The sequence below is a fragment of the Anolis carolinensis genome, chromosome 1 (genome assembly GCF_035594765.1).
Source record: "Anolis carolinensis isolate JA03-04 chromosome 1, rAnoCar3.1.pri, whole genome shotgun sequence".
NCBI lineage: Eukaryota > Metazoa > Chordata > Lepidosauria > Squamata > Dactyloidae > Anolis > Anolis carolinensis.
Window position 1 is genome coordinate 93,450,313 of NC_085841.1, and position 18,251 is coordinate 93,468,563.

General features: G+C 39.8%; 1 protein-coding gene and 1 long non-coding RNA gene across 10 annotated transcripts in view; one reads left to right on the forward strand and one right to left on the reverse strand.

Annotated features, from left to right (window-relative positions):
- The window catches only part of tbc1d32 (TBC1 domain family member 32), a 129,916-nt gene that overhangs the window by 89,591 nt on the left and 22,074 nt on the right, over window positions 1-18,251 (forward strand). For 7 of the 8 annotated variants that reach the window (XM_062979349.1, XM_062979339.1, XM_062979344.1 and 4 more), the window contains one exon: window positions 9,887-9,950. The exons of the other annotated variant lie outside the window; for it this stretch is intronic. In XM_062979349.1, coding sequence (XP_062835419.1) covers window positions 9,887-9,950 — 64 coding nt within the window. The remainder of the gene's footprint in view (window positions 1-9,886; window positions 9,951-18,251) is intronic. 8 annotated transcript variants of the gene reach the window in all.
- LOC134298614 (uncharacterized) overlaps window positions 1-18,251 on the reverse strand; it is an 85,553-nt gene that overhangs the window by 33,190 nt on the left and 34,112 nt on the right. The window lies entirely within an intron of this gene.

Consider the following 18,251-nt stretch of genomic DNA (forward strand, 5'->3'; position numbering starts at 1 on the left):
ACAGATTAATAAGCAAATAGAAAATAAAGAAAAGATATTTAAACAACAACCTAAGAACCAAAAGATCAAGAAAGAAATAAACGATCTAAAGAAGGAAAAACATCACCTAGATTTGGAAAAAATAGCAAAATCATTGAAATATGTGAGACAAGATAATTTTGAAAACGCAAACAAACCAGGGCCCTGGCTGGCAAGGAAGATAAGAAAGAAAAAACAGCAACAACATATAATAAAGATCAGAGACAAAGACAAGGAGTATACGACAGATGAAGAAATAAGAGAAGAATTTAGGAACTACTATAGCCAATTGTATAAGCAAAAAGAGGAAGATTTGGAAAAGATTACAAAATATTTAGGAGAACAAAAACTGGACAAAATTACGGAAACAGAAAGGGAACATCTCAATAAAGAAATAACAGAAGAAGAAATTAAGAAAGCAATAAAAAATTTAAAACCTAACAAAGCACCGGGTCCAGACGGATTTACCGCAAGTTTCTACAAAGTTATGAAAGACGAGTTAATCCCATTTTTGAAAATACTAATGAACTAGGTATTGGAAAAAAACATTATTCCGGAATCGTGGAAGGAAGGAGATATTATCACAATTCACAAAGAAGATACAGATAAATCGGAGGTAAAAAACTACAGACCAATTACGCTATTAAATTTGGACTACAAAATTTTTACGAACATATTGGCAAATCGATTCAAAAACTTCTTAACAACATGGATTGGGCCAGAGCAAAAAGGATTTCTCCCGGGAAGGCATATGAAAGAAAATGTGAGAACTATAGTAGATGTAATAGAATTTTACGAAACACATCATCAAAAAGAATTGGCACTACTCTCGATCGACGCAGAGAAAGCATTCGACAACCTAAATTGGAGATTTATCAAATTACTATTTAAAGAAATTGATATAGGTTATCAATTTTACAATGCGATTGAAACGATATACACGGAGCAGAGGGCAAGAATTTTAGTAAATGGTCAATACACGAAAGAGATACCAATAAATAAGGGAACTCGCCAAGGATGCCCATTATCACCATTAATCTTTATCTTCGCAATTGAAATCTTAATAAGAAATATCAGAAAGGACGATCAATTAAAAGGAACAAAAATAGAAAACTATGAATTCAAGATGAGGGCTTTTGCTGACGACCTTATATGTATTATTGAGAATCCGAAACACCAAATTCAAAAGTGGCTCGACCGTATAGAGGAATATGGATCAGTGGCAGGCTTTTATCTAAACAAAAAGAAAACAAAAATTATGACAAAAAACATACCAAAGAAAAGACAAGAGGAAATAGAGAAAGTGGCAAACATCCAAATAATACCTAAAATAAAATACTTAGGAATTTGGTTAACAGCAAAAAATGCACACCTACTGAAAAATAATTACCAAATGAAATGGAACGAAATCAAAAAAGATTTACAGAACTGGAAAAACCTGAAAATCTCTATTTTAGGACGTATATCAATAATAAAAATGAATGTCTTACCAAAACTGTTATATTTCTTCCAAAATCTTCCAATAATAAGGAACAATAAACTTTTTATGGAATGGCAAAGGGAAATCACAAAATTTATTTGGAAGGGGAAAAAGGCAAGAATAAATTATACAATAATGACAGATGATAAAAGAAGAGGGGGATTTGGACTACCGAACTTAAAATTATATTATGAATCTTGTGCATTGGCATGGGTTAAGGATTGGGCAACCCTAGAAAAAAACAGTATGCTAGCATTGGAGGGCTTTGATTTGAGGAGGGGATGGCATAGCTATCTCTGGTACGGTAAAAGATTAGTAGAGAAAAACTTCGGAAATCACTTTATCAGATCCTCATTAATAAAAACTTGGGAAAAATATAAGGGAAGAATATATATGAAGACACCCCTATGGATTTCACCTTTGGAAGCTAATCAGAAAATTTTTTTGGATTGGACAAAATGGCCAAATACAAAGAAATATTAAGAAAAAAGGATGGGCAATTTCAACTAAAACAACAAGAGGAAATAAGACAAAAATACAACAAAATGTCATGGTTTCAGTATGCCCAGCTAAAAGAACAATTTGGGAAAGATAAAAAATTAGGATTTAATGAGACTGAAAATTTCTGGGATACCATGATGCAAAATAGCAAGAAGGAAATTGCAAGAATATACAAGAAGTTACTAGAATGGTCTACAGAGATAGAATATGTAAAAATATGTGCCACAAAATGGGCAAAGAATATTGGACGTTCAATTATGATGTCAGAATGGGAAGCAATATGGAATATAAAACAAAAATATACGTACGCCTCAGATTTACAGGAAAACTGGCTCAAAATGTTCCATAGATGGCACATCACACCAAAAAAGATAGCAACCATGTATAAAAACACAGACAATAAATGCTGGAAATGTAAAAAGCAAGAAGGGTCATACATTCATATCTGGTGGACATGTTCGGAAACAAAATCATTTTGGAAAGCAGTACATGAAGAAACACAGAAAATACTACAAAAATCATTCCCAATGAAGCCAGAGTTTTATTTACTTGGGTTGACAGAGAGTATAATGAAATTGAACTCAAATGAGGACAAAATATTTACATACGCAGCGACAGCAGCAAGAATAACCTTTGCAAAATATTGGAAACAAAGAGAAATACCAACAAATCAACATTGGTTGGAGAAATTGAATGAGATATATGATATGGACAAATTAACATATCTAATGAAAATAAACAGGGGTAATACAATAAAATCAACTAACTGGGAAAAATATGTAGAATACAAGGAAAAGGCAAAGGAGAAATAAGCAAAGAAGAATCCGAGGACACTCACAATGACCAAAACTAGTCCAATAAATGTAAAAAAGAAAGAAATGGAACAAAACCTAGCCCACAAAGAATAGAAAGCGGAAGGACTTCTGTATCCCCTCCCTCCCTTCCCCCCCTTCCCTCTTCCTTCCCTTTTTTTTTTCTTTACCTCTTCTCCCCTTTTCACCAACCCCTGTGAACCATCTCCATTTTTATTTTTTACTGTACTGTATGTATGTGTAAGAAAATCTGAATAAAAATTTATTTTAAAAAAAAATTTACTGAGGAAGTCCCCTATGGCATCAACATCAAGCATGCTATAGAATGTGATCACTTCCAAATTTCTCTAAGAATCTGGTCCTTCAAACAGCCTGGACTGTGGGGCTTTAATAGATCTATCAGAGCTACCTATTTGTATATTAGACATCAGGAGTTTCCTTTGTGGAACAAATCCCACAGAAATGGATATGACTTGGGGGAAAAGCTTGTTGATGGAATGAAATGTGTTACTTGTGAACTGCAACATTCTGATTTCTTTCACACTGCATTCAGACAACTGGTTTACAGCCTGGATGAGAGGAATATTGTTTAATTTTTTTCAAGGTTTCCCATTACTCTCTTTTTCTCTTTAAAATACTCAGCAGTGCACTATTAAAATATGTATTTTAAATCCACATAGTCATAAATAATAAAATGTGGTATTAGAATGCCCTATTTCTTAAATGATTTGTAAAATAAATAGATGGATTTGGGTTTTATTAAGATAGTATGCTATGTGGTGCAATAAATATCATATGCAGTCCACCTTGGTTAGGTTTTTGATCACCAGGAGTGTAACAATAATTTAGTTTTTAATGAATAGAATACGTGTTTTATGAAAGTAGTTTCAGAACAATGCATTGATATTCAGTGTTATCATGTTTCTGGAAATGAGAAATTGACTGTCTTAAACTAAAGCAGCTTTCTGAACCCTTGGGTAGTTGAAATTAGAATAACACAATTCATCCATCTGTTGTGAAATCCCTCAGGATTACATTCCATTATAAAATTTGCAAATCTGGAAAAATCAAATTAGTTCCAGTTAACATTTTAAAGATGAGAGAGAATAATAAGCTAATATATTGACATTTATGCAGTAGAATATTTTTAATTATAATAAACAATAGGAATTCTTAACTCTATGTTGCCCACACGTGTTACCTTATTAGTATGCAAAGGGATCTTTTACTGAGAGGATGAAGTTGGTAGCATAAGCTTTTCTAGAAGAAGGATGCATCTACATATGTAGGAAACTCTGGGGCTGGTACAGTACTCCGCACCAATCTCAGGGGCAGCTCCAATGCCTACTTCAGTCCTGCTGTGGCAGCGGGTTGATGTCCTGACCTTCCAACAGGCCTGAAGCCGGTTCAACCCTGCTGGATGGCCACAAAACTTGAAAGAACTCCTGGGTGTCCTGGGTGTCTTTGCTGATGTTTGCAAGGGCACCTATGCAACTCAAAGAGAAAAGGGGGAAAGGAGGACATCTCACTTCCTTGAGTCATGCTAGCGCCCTTTCTAATGTCGGCAATAATGCCCTAGGGTGGCCAGGAACTCTTTTAAGCTCCATGATTGCTACAGCAATGACATCAGGGCCACTAAGGTATGTGCCATCGACCTGTCCCTATGGCACAGAGCCCAGAAAGCAGGGTAGCTGTGGAATCAGCTGCTTCTGATTCAAAACTGGCCAACTTTGTGGAAGCTATAGAATACTCCCTGACTTTGGCAAACGTAGGACAAAACCAATACAGTTTCCTGTATTGAGGGGTTTTTGTATCATGTGGATGCCACGCGACCAAATTTTATCTGGATTATATGACACATATAAATGTGCCCTGAGTCTATTTCTTCAGATGCTTATGCTATGGAAGCTTATTCTACAAACAGTGTTGCCTTAGATGAAGAATATAATGCAACTTGCTGTAAGGAGAAACTGAAAATTCGGAATAACAATCATAGAGTTGGAAGAGACCACAAGGGCCACCCAATCCCCTGGATTTGTTATAAATGCAGTCCATCCAAACAAAGTACTGTGCAGTAAATAATTTTCTGTTTCACTCTTAGCTTCAATTCAAATCACATTAAAAACTTTTCTCATGTCTATATGACAGCCACATGATGAAAATGTTAGTATTAATAGTACTGAGTAGACTTGTTCATGGATTCGGAGTGGCTGGTAGCCTTTGGCCAATCCAACTTGTTTGGCTTGGCCGAATGGCCATAACGGCAAGAGCCCAAGTGTCACATTTTCCCATCCATAACAAGACCACATGGTAGCCTACCGCAGCTCCTCCTTCCCTATTCGGCATCACAGTTGCTTCCTGGCTTCAGTGTATCTTTTGGCTTGGCTTCTGGCTTGGCCTCTCTCTTGAATCGTTTTGATTTTCCTTTATTTATTTTCTTGATTCTTTTTATTTAGTGGGACTGACTGAAAGTTGGGAACATCCAGGACGGGTGGGTGGTGTGTGTGCGTTTGGGAGCTTGGAGAGTCTCCCTTTTAGCTTCTTTTTCGCCTCCCCTCCTCTCCTTCAGAAAATACTTCTAAAAGATCATTATTAATAATAATCGTGATCTCAGCAAACAAACAAAAATTCTCATATATTCTCATTCTCAGAAAACAACTATAACCTAGTTACCTCTCCTCTAGAGTAGAAAGTAGAAACAGCTTTAAGGAAACATTAAACCTGAAGCAGAAAGGCGTGAGCGGGAAAAAGGCAAACACTACTCCAGGCAAGGCCTGCAGTGCATTAAGAGAAAACAGAGGGCTTTTTAAAGCAAGCCCATGGTAGGATAGCTCAAGGTCATCGCTCTTCCTTCTCTGGGAAGTGGGAAAGCTGCCTTAAAATAATGGAAAGCTGCATGCTGCATGGAGAGAGCATGTGCGCCTGCAGTTCCTGTCTCCTCTAGAACAGAAACAGCTTTAACTAAGCATTAAACCCATTCTCTTCTACAGACAGAAGAGAAAGGATCGCAGAAAGAGTGGTATCTTAACTCTGATGCTTTTAATCCAAGTCTTAATGAAGGATATAAGGACAAACGATTCCATTGCCTAAAATGACAGGAAGCTCATTGCTACCAATGGGCTGGGTCTGGCCATATTTTCCAGCTACAGTACGAAAACGGTTATTTGGCTATCCACCCATTTTCGGAAGGCGCACAAAAACGGATACGGTGGTCTACCGATATCCAGCTAGCAGAACGGATCGAGGTTCAGCCGAAATGCACAAGCCTAGTACTGAGGGTCTTGTTAGTACTGCTAGCAGTGTCTGCATTATATACCCCATTGTGGTGACAGGTAACCTATTTTGGAACTGTGCTGTTTCCAAAAGAAAATTTGGAGGTCACCAAGATCTAATATTTCTTCACATAAGAAAAGGATTTCAAAGAGCAGGGTGTGTAATAACTCATTTTACTGTGTACTTATTTTCCCTGTGCTGGATGTGCACACAAAAATATTAAATCATATGGTTACTACTTTCAGTGTATATTTTCTGTTGTTATTTCTTCTGAAAGGACCTTTAAGGAAATATATTTGCTCAGGAAATGAAAATCTGAATTTATGACTTTCCCATCACTTTTAATTGATTCTGTTAGGTTGATGGGTCATTATATTGAGATAACATAATGCTCTTAAAAGTTTGACATCTCGTTTTCTAATCTCTTTTCTCCATGGTTTTGTTTTTTTTGGGGGGGGGGGGGAGGGGGAGGTGAGGAATGTATTTATTGCCAAGATTTTGTTCATTTGACTATCAAATAAAATTCAAATTATTATTACCACCACTCTAAACAGAGTGTTTGTGCGTTTGCTAGTATATACATCATTTCCTTTCTTGTCACTTGATTATATGGGGCTATCTAAGCTCTGTATACTGTAGTACCATCTTTACCCATTCTGATGCTAATCCGTATGTTGTTGTTGTAGCCTATTCCCTTAAGAAGTCTGATTAAAACTCGTGAGTGATGTTTATTTGTTAATAATGAGATAAATCAGATCAAAAATACCTTAATGTGCTTGCAAACTTAGCATCCTGTTGGAAGTAATTAGTTGTATATATTTTGAGCTGAACATGTCTAATTCAATTAGACGTGGAAGATACCTCACAACTGAAACCTGTTTTCAAGGTTGAGGTAAAAATTTATATTGTTAAGATACAGCAGGCATTTTGAAATCTGTGCTTTTATGTTTTAAAATTGGTTCAGCCTTGCCTCTAAATAACTCAATATAGGACAGTTTTCCAGTCATTTTAATAGAATCTAAAAATCCAATTACAGAAGTGCATTTTATTTAATGCTTCAGCTGCAGACACAGTATGGGAGCGAGAGAGCATTAGGGCTTTCTCCTCCTCTTGCAGTTAAAATGGGTAGAAGCAAAATATGGCTATTGTGTTTCTCCTTTGTTCCATCTCCCCTTCTCAATTTGGATAAATACATGCTGCTCATGTAGGTTCTACAGCAACAAGGCTACCATTTTGTAAAAGGTTCACTTGATTTCGTTTGAGGCAATTGTATCTTGCACTGAATAGGGGATTACAAAGTAGAGGAAGAATTTCTCCCAGTACTATAAGTTAGAGCAAAAGTTGTTAATCTGTGGGTCGCAACCCCATTTGGGGTTCCCATAAATGAATTTAGGGGTCACAAAAATGTATAGCTTGTCACCCAATTGACATTTCTACAGCCTTGTTATTATTTTACTTTCAGAAATACTTCCCTTCACATTACGTTGGGTTCATAAACCACACTGAATTAAAATAAAAAATGTCAGTCATGCCATTAAAAGTTTAATAAGAATTTGCTGGCAACATATGCATGGAGGGAAGGTTACTACTGCCTATTTAGTTCCAACATGATTTGGGTCCAAGTTATCTACAGGATCATCTTCTCCTGTACAATCCACCCCAAACACTGAGGTCTTCTAGGGGGCGGCTACTTCAACCAGCCAAAACTTGACTGCCAACTGTCACCCAGAGGACCTTTTCGTTAGCTGCTTCAAGTCTGTGAAATGACCTGCCAGAAGAGCTCCGACAGCTGAATAACCTGTCAGAATTTAAAACATGTCTGAAGACCTATCTCTTCCAGCAGGGCTACTCAGTCAGCTTTAATCATAAATTTTAAACTCATGTTTTTTGTTTAAATCTTTGTTCTGAGTATTTTATTATTTTAAAAAGTAGATTTTAATATGTGTATTTTATAGAATGCTTAAGATGATGTGTTTTTAGCTAAGTTGTAATCCGCCTCCAGCTACATTGAGAGCGGGCAAGAAATACATTTTTTTAAGTGGGGAGGAAAAGACTGCATGCATGTATGTGAACAGTCCATGATGTGAACAAGAGGAAGGTGGGTATGGGTTTATTTCAGACACATGGCCCACTCTGCAACCTGGAATTTTAATGTTGGAGGAATTGACCCCCAAAACACCCCATTGTGGTCCCCCAATTCAGGAAAAAGGGGAGAGCCAACAGAATGAATTCTGCCACTTGTGACTGCAAACTAAGTATGAAAAACGTTGGCCTGTAGTATCGTATATTCAGCCAAGATTTAATTCTTTATCTAAAAATAAACAAGTACATCTATCTCATTAGTATGCACATTTGCTTTCATCTTTAATAAATGGTAAAATTATATTTATTCCAAAGAATTGTTTTAAGTTAAATATCTTTATGTTTTATTATCAGTAAATGTTTGATTTATGCACCTATTTTATATACCTATGTTCCCAGGGTTATGTACAGAAGTTACGTTTAAGCAGCATTTAATTTCTACTACCTATTTCTAGCATAGCTTCACTTAGTTTGAGATTCCAGTCAATCTATTATGGATGGGAAGTCAACAAAATTCTTACAAGTCAACTTGGTTAAGGATAAAGAGAAAGGCTCTCTGCACTGGCAGTACTTCCCTGATCAAAGAGACAATCTTAAAGCCAAGGCATCAATTTTCATTGCATTAGAATCCAGTATGACATTTATACCATGTTTCATCTGGCCCTAGACTTACTCTGATCTGGATGTCAAAATAATAGTCATGTGCATTTGAGACTTAACTTGTTCCATTTTGTGCCCTTCTTTCGGCAAGGCCCTGATCAAAATCAGGTCAGACATTTGTTTTGTTTTGTTTTTGTTTTTCGGAGGGGGAGAAGGTGTTGAGATCCTCAGAGGAGGACTTTCTCTTGATCCCACAAATTGGGAAAACCAATGGCTGCTCCCAGGCAGTGGAAGTTTCTTTTATAGGACACTTAGCTAGTCTTTCCTCTTTCTTTCTGCCACAAGATAAAGATATTTTAATTAAAGCAGGCTTTGGACATTGAACTGGTTGTGCAAACTTGCCTTGTAAAGAGATGTGTGCTGTGTCCTATTATGTTATTTAGATGTTTTTGTACTGTTTTAAACTAGTGGTGTTTTAATAGTATAGCTTATTTAATTGAGTTTTTAAAAACTTCCTTCTCATCAGGTTCGAGTTCGGTTTATTATGGTCAGTGACCAGTTCGAGATCTCATAAGGTTGATTGCTATATCTTTTGGACTTCATATCAGGAGTAAGGTGGAACATAAATTAAACAAAATTAATAAATTTTAAGATGGCTAAGGCCATTTTAATGATCACCTGTAGATTATAGTAAATTAGGCTGCCATGCTGGAGAAAAGGTGAAGTCGAGTGAAATAAGAGAAGTGCTTTCTACTGACTATTGTCTTCTCCAAAGATTAATGCTTTAAATGCTGTAGTCAATATTATATTTGTCATACAGTGTAGGAAATGAGCCATAAGGTTTTATTAAGTTACATGGGGAGAGCTGAACTATGAGTTAATGATTCTTTATGGTTAGTCTATCAATTAGAATGTTGGAGTGCAGTTTTTGAAAGCTGTGCCACAAGTTATAAATACAGGCTTATCACTGTATAAACCAGATGTCATTCTTTTCCATTACAGATTGTTTCCAAACATTTATCATTTAGTTATATGTCAAGTGATAATAAGTTTATTGGGTTTTATTTTAAACAAGATTTATCAGTTTTATACATATATGTATATGTTTCTTGGTTTTCAGATGATGCAAATGTGGTGATAAATCTCACACCTATACAGCAGCTTGGCATTAAAATGACAATCAGGTACACTGATTCAAAATACTCCTCTTGAATATTTATAAAATGTTTATTTTTCCATGATTTCACTATGATATTGAATGTATCAGCTTAAAATATTAGCATTAAAATATTAACATTAAATCTATTTTTGTGTGGAACAATTGTTATTTTGAAGATTGTGATATTCACCACACAAATACTCTTTGTGGCTTCTGTATTTACACACTAATTTTTGCATGTATTTTTTTGCTGCTTTGTACCTTGCAGTTCAGATAAATCATCCTTACTATTCCTTGAATGAATATAACAACTTGAATATTCAGGAAAGAGAGTCATGGTTTGCTTGGAAAAAATTATTGAAGCAAATATATTCAAATAGTTGTTCAAATATTGATGCCTATTTAGGAATAAGATTACTATTAAATTATCTGTAGCAAAAATTTCACATCTGGGTGCAATGAATAGTATTGCTGTTGTGTGCCGGCTTATAGAAACCCTAAAGCAAACCTAGCATGGTGTTTTCTTGCTAAGATTTGGTTGGAGGGGGGTACCTTTGTCTTCCTCTGAGGCTGTGAAAGTTTAATGTGCCCAAGGTTGGGTAATCCAGTGCTCAAAATCATTAAACCATGCTGGCTTTCACCACAATACACATTATTTTTAAACAAATATGTTTAATATACTACATTTAACTATTTTAAAACAAACATAACAAATGCCCTCCTAGATGTTTTCTGGTGAGAAAAACTAGAAACAAATGTCATGTCTAGAAATGTCAGGACCCAGGCTGCAGAGCACCAATAACCATGCACGGAGACCAGAATCTATCTAATATCTTTATTAAAGGAATATATAAAGTCAATAAAAACAGGTGAAGAATATAGTTCAGAAGTAGACCTTTCAGGAAAGGTCAAATATAGTCCAGGAAAACAATGTCCAATATGTGATATTAGAGTCCAAAGTTATAATCCAATAACCGAAACACACACTTTGCCAGGCAAAGTGTGGGGAAATGACAGGGTCCTTTAGTCCAATGAAGCTTGACAACAAGGCTGGAAGCAAACTAGATTCATGGCAACAAGGCTTGATACGTGGCTACAAAAGACAATAAGCAAGAACAGGGTCCGTGGCGAGGTCCGTGGAACAAGGAAAGCTTGATGCTAGAACAAGGTCCGTGAAACAAGGCTTGGAACTTGGTCCTGGAGGCAAGGGACTGGAGTAGCGTAGTCCACACACGATCTCACTCCACAAGGTGACGAATTGACTCCGCAAGGATTTCTTTGCGGGCAAACACCTATATAGGATCTTGTTTTCCCGCCAAGGAACACTTTCCCTGGGGAACAAGAAACGAAACCCATACTGTGTCCAGATGCATGACTCCTTAAAGTTTCCCAAGGGAAACAGACTTAATCAGCTAATTGTCTGGCAGCTATCCTGGCGCTCCTGCGAGTCGCCTCCCGAGCGCCTCTATCTCGATTATAATAATCCCGGCGAGAAAATGGGGGAGATTTCTGCTCAAGGCTTGTTTGGCTGACTTCTGGTGGGCAAACATCTTGCAGGTGCAAGGGCTCCAATTCTGGCTGAAACGGTGGGAAACCCAAGTTTTCCTCTTCATCTGCCACAATAGTACTGGGAACGGGACTACATGGCCCATGAGTCATCACAAGAAAGAACACGATGCTAATAATAAATGCTCCGTATAGTCATTAGCAATCTGAGTATGAATTCCAATAGCTTGTTGTTGTTCCCTTTACTTTGGTGTGTGAACAGATGAGATGGGCTTCCTAAATTAAAGCTTTGCATCTTCTGTTGAATCTCTTTCATGCTACCTAGTGTAACAGACAGGTATTACTTGTCCATGTTTCGGTTCAGGTTCCCTGTCAAGTTATGTCAACTCCATAAATTTCATGAGGTTTTCATTAGAAAGGAATACTCAGAGGTCATTTTCCCAATCCCTTTCTGTGAAATGCAACCGTACACTTCTTTTTGGATTAGGTCTACAGAGCCCCTTTTTACAAAAGTGTAAAAATTAGGGTTGTGTGTTTAGTGCGGGTGTTCTTTGAATTCAGATCTAATTCGGAAGTTTAGCACTTTTGAAGAGAGTTCTGACCTGCCTGCTCGCTGTACCCCCAATATTAAGAATTTGAATCAAAAGGAGCCTTCGGTTCTTAAGCCTTGGATGTCTTCAGATGTAGCTGTCACCAGGCCCTGCTGGGAGGCAAGTCCAAACCTTTTGGCATGCCTCTCAGCCAATCAGGGCTGACGGAGGAGGTAGGCATAGGCAGAGATTGCTCTTGTAATTTTTTTTTAAAGTTGTTTTTAAATTTTTTGAAAATTCCCAAAAAATCTGTGGATGAGTAAAGTGTTATGAAACTCGATAGGCAAAGAGTGGTACATGTGTTCTACCATTGTAGCAAGTTTCACCCCCATAACTTTAAAAATGAGGGAGATGGGACCCCCTGAAGTGTCCCCATTACAGTAATTTAAGGGGACATGAGGAGAAGCCATATGCCTGCACTAAACTACATTTCCCAGAATGCATTGGACTGCAGAAGCCAGCCGTGGCTTTTAGACTCAGTCTAATTATATATATGTGTATGTGTGAGAGAGTGTGTGTGTGTATGTATGTATATATGTGTGTGTATATCTGCAAAGAGGACAGTAAGTAATACCGGTAGTATAAATCTGTTCTAAGTTGTGTGGTTGTGTGTCAACAGGGGAAGCATATTAATTAGATGTCAAGAAAGTTGGAGTGGTGCTTTTCTTTCCAGAACAAGGGGGTCAATCTGGATGTCCCATTATGTTTTATTTATTTATTTATTTATTTATTATTCAAACTTCTATGCCCCTAGGGCTCGGGGCAGCTTACAAGAAAAGGCTAAAATCTAACAATTTAAAAACATCTTAAAAACATGTTTAAAAACATCTTAAAAACACTCCCCCAGTTATCGGAGCAACTTACAAGAACAAGCTAAAATCTAAGCAATTTAAAAACAGCAACGGAGATCAAAAGCCTGCTGAAACAGGTGTGTCTTACATGCCCTGCGGAAGACTGATAAGTCCCGAACTTCAGGTGGCAGTGTGTTCCAGAGTGATGACGCCACTGCTGTAAAAGCTCTACGTCTAGTTGCTGTTAGACGCAAGGTCTTAAAACTGGGAACTTCCAACAGATCTTGGTCCTCAGAACGGAGGGATCTCTGGGGTTGGTAGGGGGTGAGGTGGTCCCTCAGGTACATTGGCCCTAGACCATGTAAGGCCTTAAAGGTAAGCACCATCACTTTGAAAGTGATCCAGTGCTCAATTGGTAACCAGTGCAGCTGCAGTAAGATTGGTGTTATATGACATCTCATCAGGACTCCCGCAAGAAGTCGAGCAGCTGCATTTTGTACCAACTTGAGCTTCCGGATCACCGACAAATGGTGTCTGTCCTATGATTTATGTTCCTGGGTTATAAATGGCAGTTCCTAATTGGCTCTGCCATAAAAAATATGGTGAAAGTTTATTACACTGCAAAAACTTTGTCTTTGTGCAAGGGTCATCGTCCTGCATGGGTGCATACCAACAGCTACTTTGGGAAAAGGCGCAGCTCTCGGAGAAGGACCGATCAGTACTCTTGACACTCCAACAAGAAGCCACATCCCTGGCGTATTACCAGATCCAGATGGCAAAACACACCGATGACACTATAGGCAAAATTATCGCCCACATTATCCCAATCCATGGACATACATGTCTCTGATCCTCTGGTCTCTCGATGGCCTACCGAAAAGTTACTGAGGACTTGCCTTTCAATGCCATAGGTATTTTCAGTGTCGGTACTGACAACAAACTGAAGTCAAACCAACATTTCAAATTGCTCACAGCAAAATGTGGGATGCAACCCCAGTCTCAGCATCACTAAAGAACCCAGTGGCATCAGCCCCACTACAGGCATTTCAATCATCCTGCTTACTGCCAACAGTAACCCTTTCCTGCTGGCACAATCTCCACGCTGGCCCCACCACCACCAGAGGCAAAAAAACCCCAACCGGCCATCAACCAGGCCAAATGCTGGTTTTGAGGGTGGGCAGAACGATGGCCCATCTTCATTACTTACCACTGCCTCCTCTACATCCGACCTGCCACCCATCCAGCATCTACTGAGCACCTCACACCTGACAGCCCTGCCAATCTCAACACACATTCATTTGCCGACCACCTCAGGTGCATGGGTTACCAACATTATCCAAAGATGCCATGCCTTAAGAGTTTAAAGACCTCATCCCAATGGGAAAGGTCCTCAACACTCAGACCTCGAAGGCCATAGTCTGCAAAGTGCACTCTGTCATGTCCAAGGGAGCCATCCAACCCATTCCATCAAAGGAAGATGCAAAAGCCTTCTTCTCCAAATATTTTACCATCTCTGTCTGATCCTGGACCTGCGAGATCTAAACACCTTCTTGGTTCCAAAAAGGTTCCAAATGGTAATGGTATCATCCATCCTACCCCTGCTCGAAGAAGGAGATTGATTCACCACCATTGATCTCTGTGATGCCTACTTCCATATCAGTGTGCGTCTGGCACATCAGCGGTTCCTGTCCTTCAAGATCCTCCACCAAACTCACCAATTTCACAGTCCTCCCCTTTGGGCTGGCCACAGCTCCTTGAATCTTCACAAAATGCATGTCAGTGGTGGTGGCAAACCGGCAAAACTACAACATCATTGTTTTCCCATACCTAGAAAACTGGCTTCTGATGGCCAGCTCACCAATACACTTACAAGCTCATGTCAGCTTCATTCTTTTTCTACTCGACTCGCTTGGCCTCTGACTAAATGCCAAGAATCAAATCTCACCCCACTGACATCAATAAAGTTCATTCAAATGATGTTCAACTACATCACTCAGAAGGACATTCTCCCACACTAAAGGGAAATGTGGCTTTGCCAGACCCGGTGTTGAGAGTGAGCCAGAGCTATCCAAGTTCTCCTTGGACACATGGCATCAACGGTAGCGGTCACACTGTTCACATGGCTCTGTCTGCAACCTCTGCAGAAATGATTCATTGGCCACTTCGACCCGATCCGGCACCACAACTTTTGCTTCCTAATGATCCCAAGATCGGTGCTCTGATCCCTGACATTTTGCCAACATATGTTGAGAGTTCCCATTTCACACTCCACATCTGACAGACACAATTACGACGGACTCCTCTACCTATGGTTGGGAGCCCAATTCAGGGAACTGACAATTCAGCACCACTGGTCCCCATGGGAGAGGATACACCATATCAATTACCTCAAGCTGTTGGCAATCTTCAAGGTACTGAGCCTTCTCCTGTCTCATCGACCAAAGACCTGTACAGAAAACACTACATCAATGTACTACTGCAACAAGCAAGGTGACATGGGTTCCAGAAAACTCCTGGCATTGATGCTCCAGATTTGGAACTGGTGCATCAAACGCGAGATATCCCTGATGGCTCTCCATCTGCCCAATGCACCTAGCAGATGAGCTCAGCAGATCTTCAAAGACCACTCACAAGTGGATGCTACATTGTCAGCTACATTGCCTCTTAAATCAATGGAGATGACCAGAGATAGATCTCTTTGGCTCTGAGATGAATGCCCAGCTCCCTCATTACCGATCAAGGTCAGCACCGGTCAGCAATGAGGCCTGCCTAGGGGACGCCTTTTCCCACTGGTCAAAAGGATTTCTCTATATATTCCTGCCGATTCTCCTGATCTTGAGGGTAATTGAGCACATTATGGCATCCTGTATGGACTGCACCCTAGTGATGCCAGCCTGACCGAGGCAAGTCTGGTACCCGACTCTTCTCAGCATCTCCAGGGGTCGTTGCTACTAGTTCCCGACTCTCCTGCACCTCCTCACGATGGAAGATGGCAAAATTCTGCACCCAGACATGTCCTCCCTGCACCTGACAGCTTGGAGTATATGCCCATGAATCAGTTATCACCTGCCCTCCAATCCATTCTCTGGGCAACACACAAGCCCTTGATTGTCGCACCTCAGCCCTGATTCACCTTGCTACAACACACACACTGCACCACAGCAGGCTTGATATTAGACCAAAAACCCAAAAATAGCAAAGCAGTTCCAAGGTAACATGAGTACATGAGCTTCAAAAGTAATCCAAACACAGATTCTAGGCATGAGACAAGGCTTGAACCGAGAACAAGGCAAGAGTTGTTTCTCCAAAAGTGAGGTTGCTCTGACTAAAATATTTCCCAAATTACATCTCCTTTAAAACCTCCTTGCAACCTAAAAACACATTCCTCTGAACTCTAGCCCCCCCCCCCAACACACACACACACACACACACACTTGCCTCCAATTCTCACAGAGCGTCTGGGGCCTGATCTCAATTTCAACCTGGAATCCCTGTCTAACACAAATTCATCCCCCTCATTTCCATCTGGACTTTGTTGACAATTCTCAGACTCCAGTGAAAGGTCATTCTTATCACAAGCTTCAGCAGCATCTCTGCTAAACTCAGGCATCCAGATTCCTCTGCTTTGTCTGGTTTTCTAAGCTATAAACACTTTCTGAATCCACCTGCATTTCAGAAATGTCAACATTCCCAGGGACAAACTGCTGTTCAAACTGCTGCTCCACATTTCATGGAACAGACTGCTGAAACCCAAATCCCCTTTCATCATCATCAGACTGAACCACAACATCGACAATGAAGGCCTACACATATAAGATTTCTTGGTTCTAAGCCTTCCTTCGAACCTGAGGCTTCCCACCAAGCTCAGCATTGATACCAAATGTACTTGATATCCTCCTCACCTTCTTTGCTAACCACCTCGTCAAGACCTCCATCCAGTCTGTTCCCCCACACTGGGCTAGAGCCTTGACCTCGTACTCTCCCTGCTCTTAGGGGCCCCATTCAAGCTGCTAGCCACAATGGCCTCCGTCTGCTTTCGTGGAAGGCCACATTTTTGGTGGCCATCGCCTCAGCTTGCCAACCTTTGGAATTGGAAGCACTGAGAGTCAATGAGCCCTATCTTATTTTTCATAGGGACTGCATGGTCTGCACATATATTACCTTTCTCCCTAAAGTGGTATCAGCCTTCCACACCAGCCAGAAGTTTGTCCTCCTGTCCTTTTTTTCAGTCCCCCTCCTCACTCCTGGAGAGGAGATTCCACATGCTGGACGTCAAAAAAGCCCTACTCTTCTACAAGGACTACAAGTCCTCTCAGTCAGGGAGAAAATCCCACTACTGTTTCTATCTTATACCAAGGATAAGGCAAGTCACCCCATCTCCTTCCATCGGTTTTCATGTTGGATTGCCTTGACAGTTGAATTCTGTTATGAACTGGCCCGTCGATCTCCCCCCTCCTCGGTCTGGCCTTGAGCAATGAGGGGCCTGGCAACTTACACAACCTTCCTCTGTGGAATTCCACTGGACTCCATTTGCAAGGCAGCCATCTGGGTCAACCCTCTAACATTTGTGTCCCACTTTAGACTGGACTCAAGGTCTCACTCAGACACTGTGTTTGGCAGGTCAATTCTGCCCTCTTGCCTGAGATAAATATTGCCTGACCTCAGCCCAAATATGCGTGTTTTTCGCATTAATAACAACACAACAGACAATGCACTCTTTTTCTGTCTCTTCAAAACTTTACTGCGTAAAAGGGTCACATGATTGCATAACAAGTATTGTTTAGATTGAAGACTTATAGACTTGGTCAGCCCAATGCCAATGTGCCTTCTGCTCTGTCAGAATGATTTTATAATGTTTGAATTGCACTTTCACGCTCTTGCCTTGTTTAAGTAAGATCCATGATGTTACTTTGCACCTCATTCATACACTACTGTTTATTGATATGTGCAATAAATAGCTCTTTGATTCACTTAATTGGTATCAATTTGACATGTGTCCCGCCTACTATGACTATAGCTTGCTATCTCCATATGTGTGCATTCACAGAGTCAATGAAGAAGGAGGACAGGTTGCTTACCTGTAACTGTTTCTTCAACAGTTACTGGTTGAAGTTACTGGGGGAGGGGAACAACAGCCTGGCGAACACTGTATTACCCACAACCACAGGGAACCGCCAAAAGGCTAAACGGAGGGCTGCACAAACACAGCAAGGACCAAGTACAGAGAGCACAATAATCACAAATAAACAGCTCGAGGGGAGGTCACAGGGGCTTGCATGTCTTTACACTAATGCTCAGAGCATGGGAAATAAGCAAGACGAACTCCAACTCTTAGCACAGCACCACACATACGATGTCATAGGCATCACTGAAACCTGGTGGGATGACACCCATCACTGGAATTTAACCATTGAGGGCTATAACCTCTTTCACAGAAAT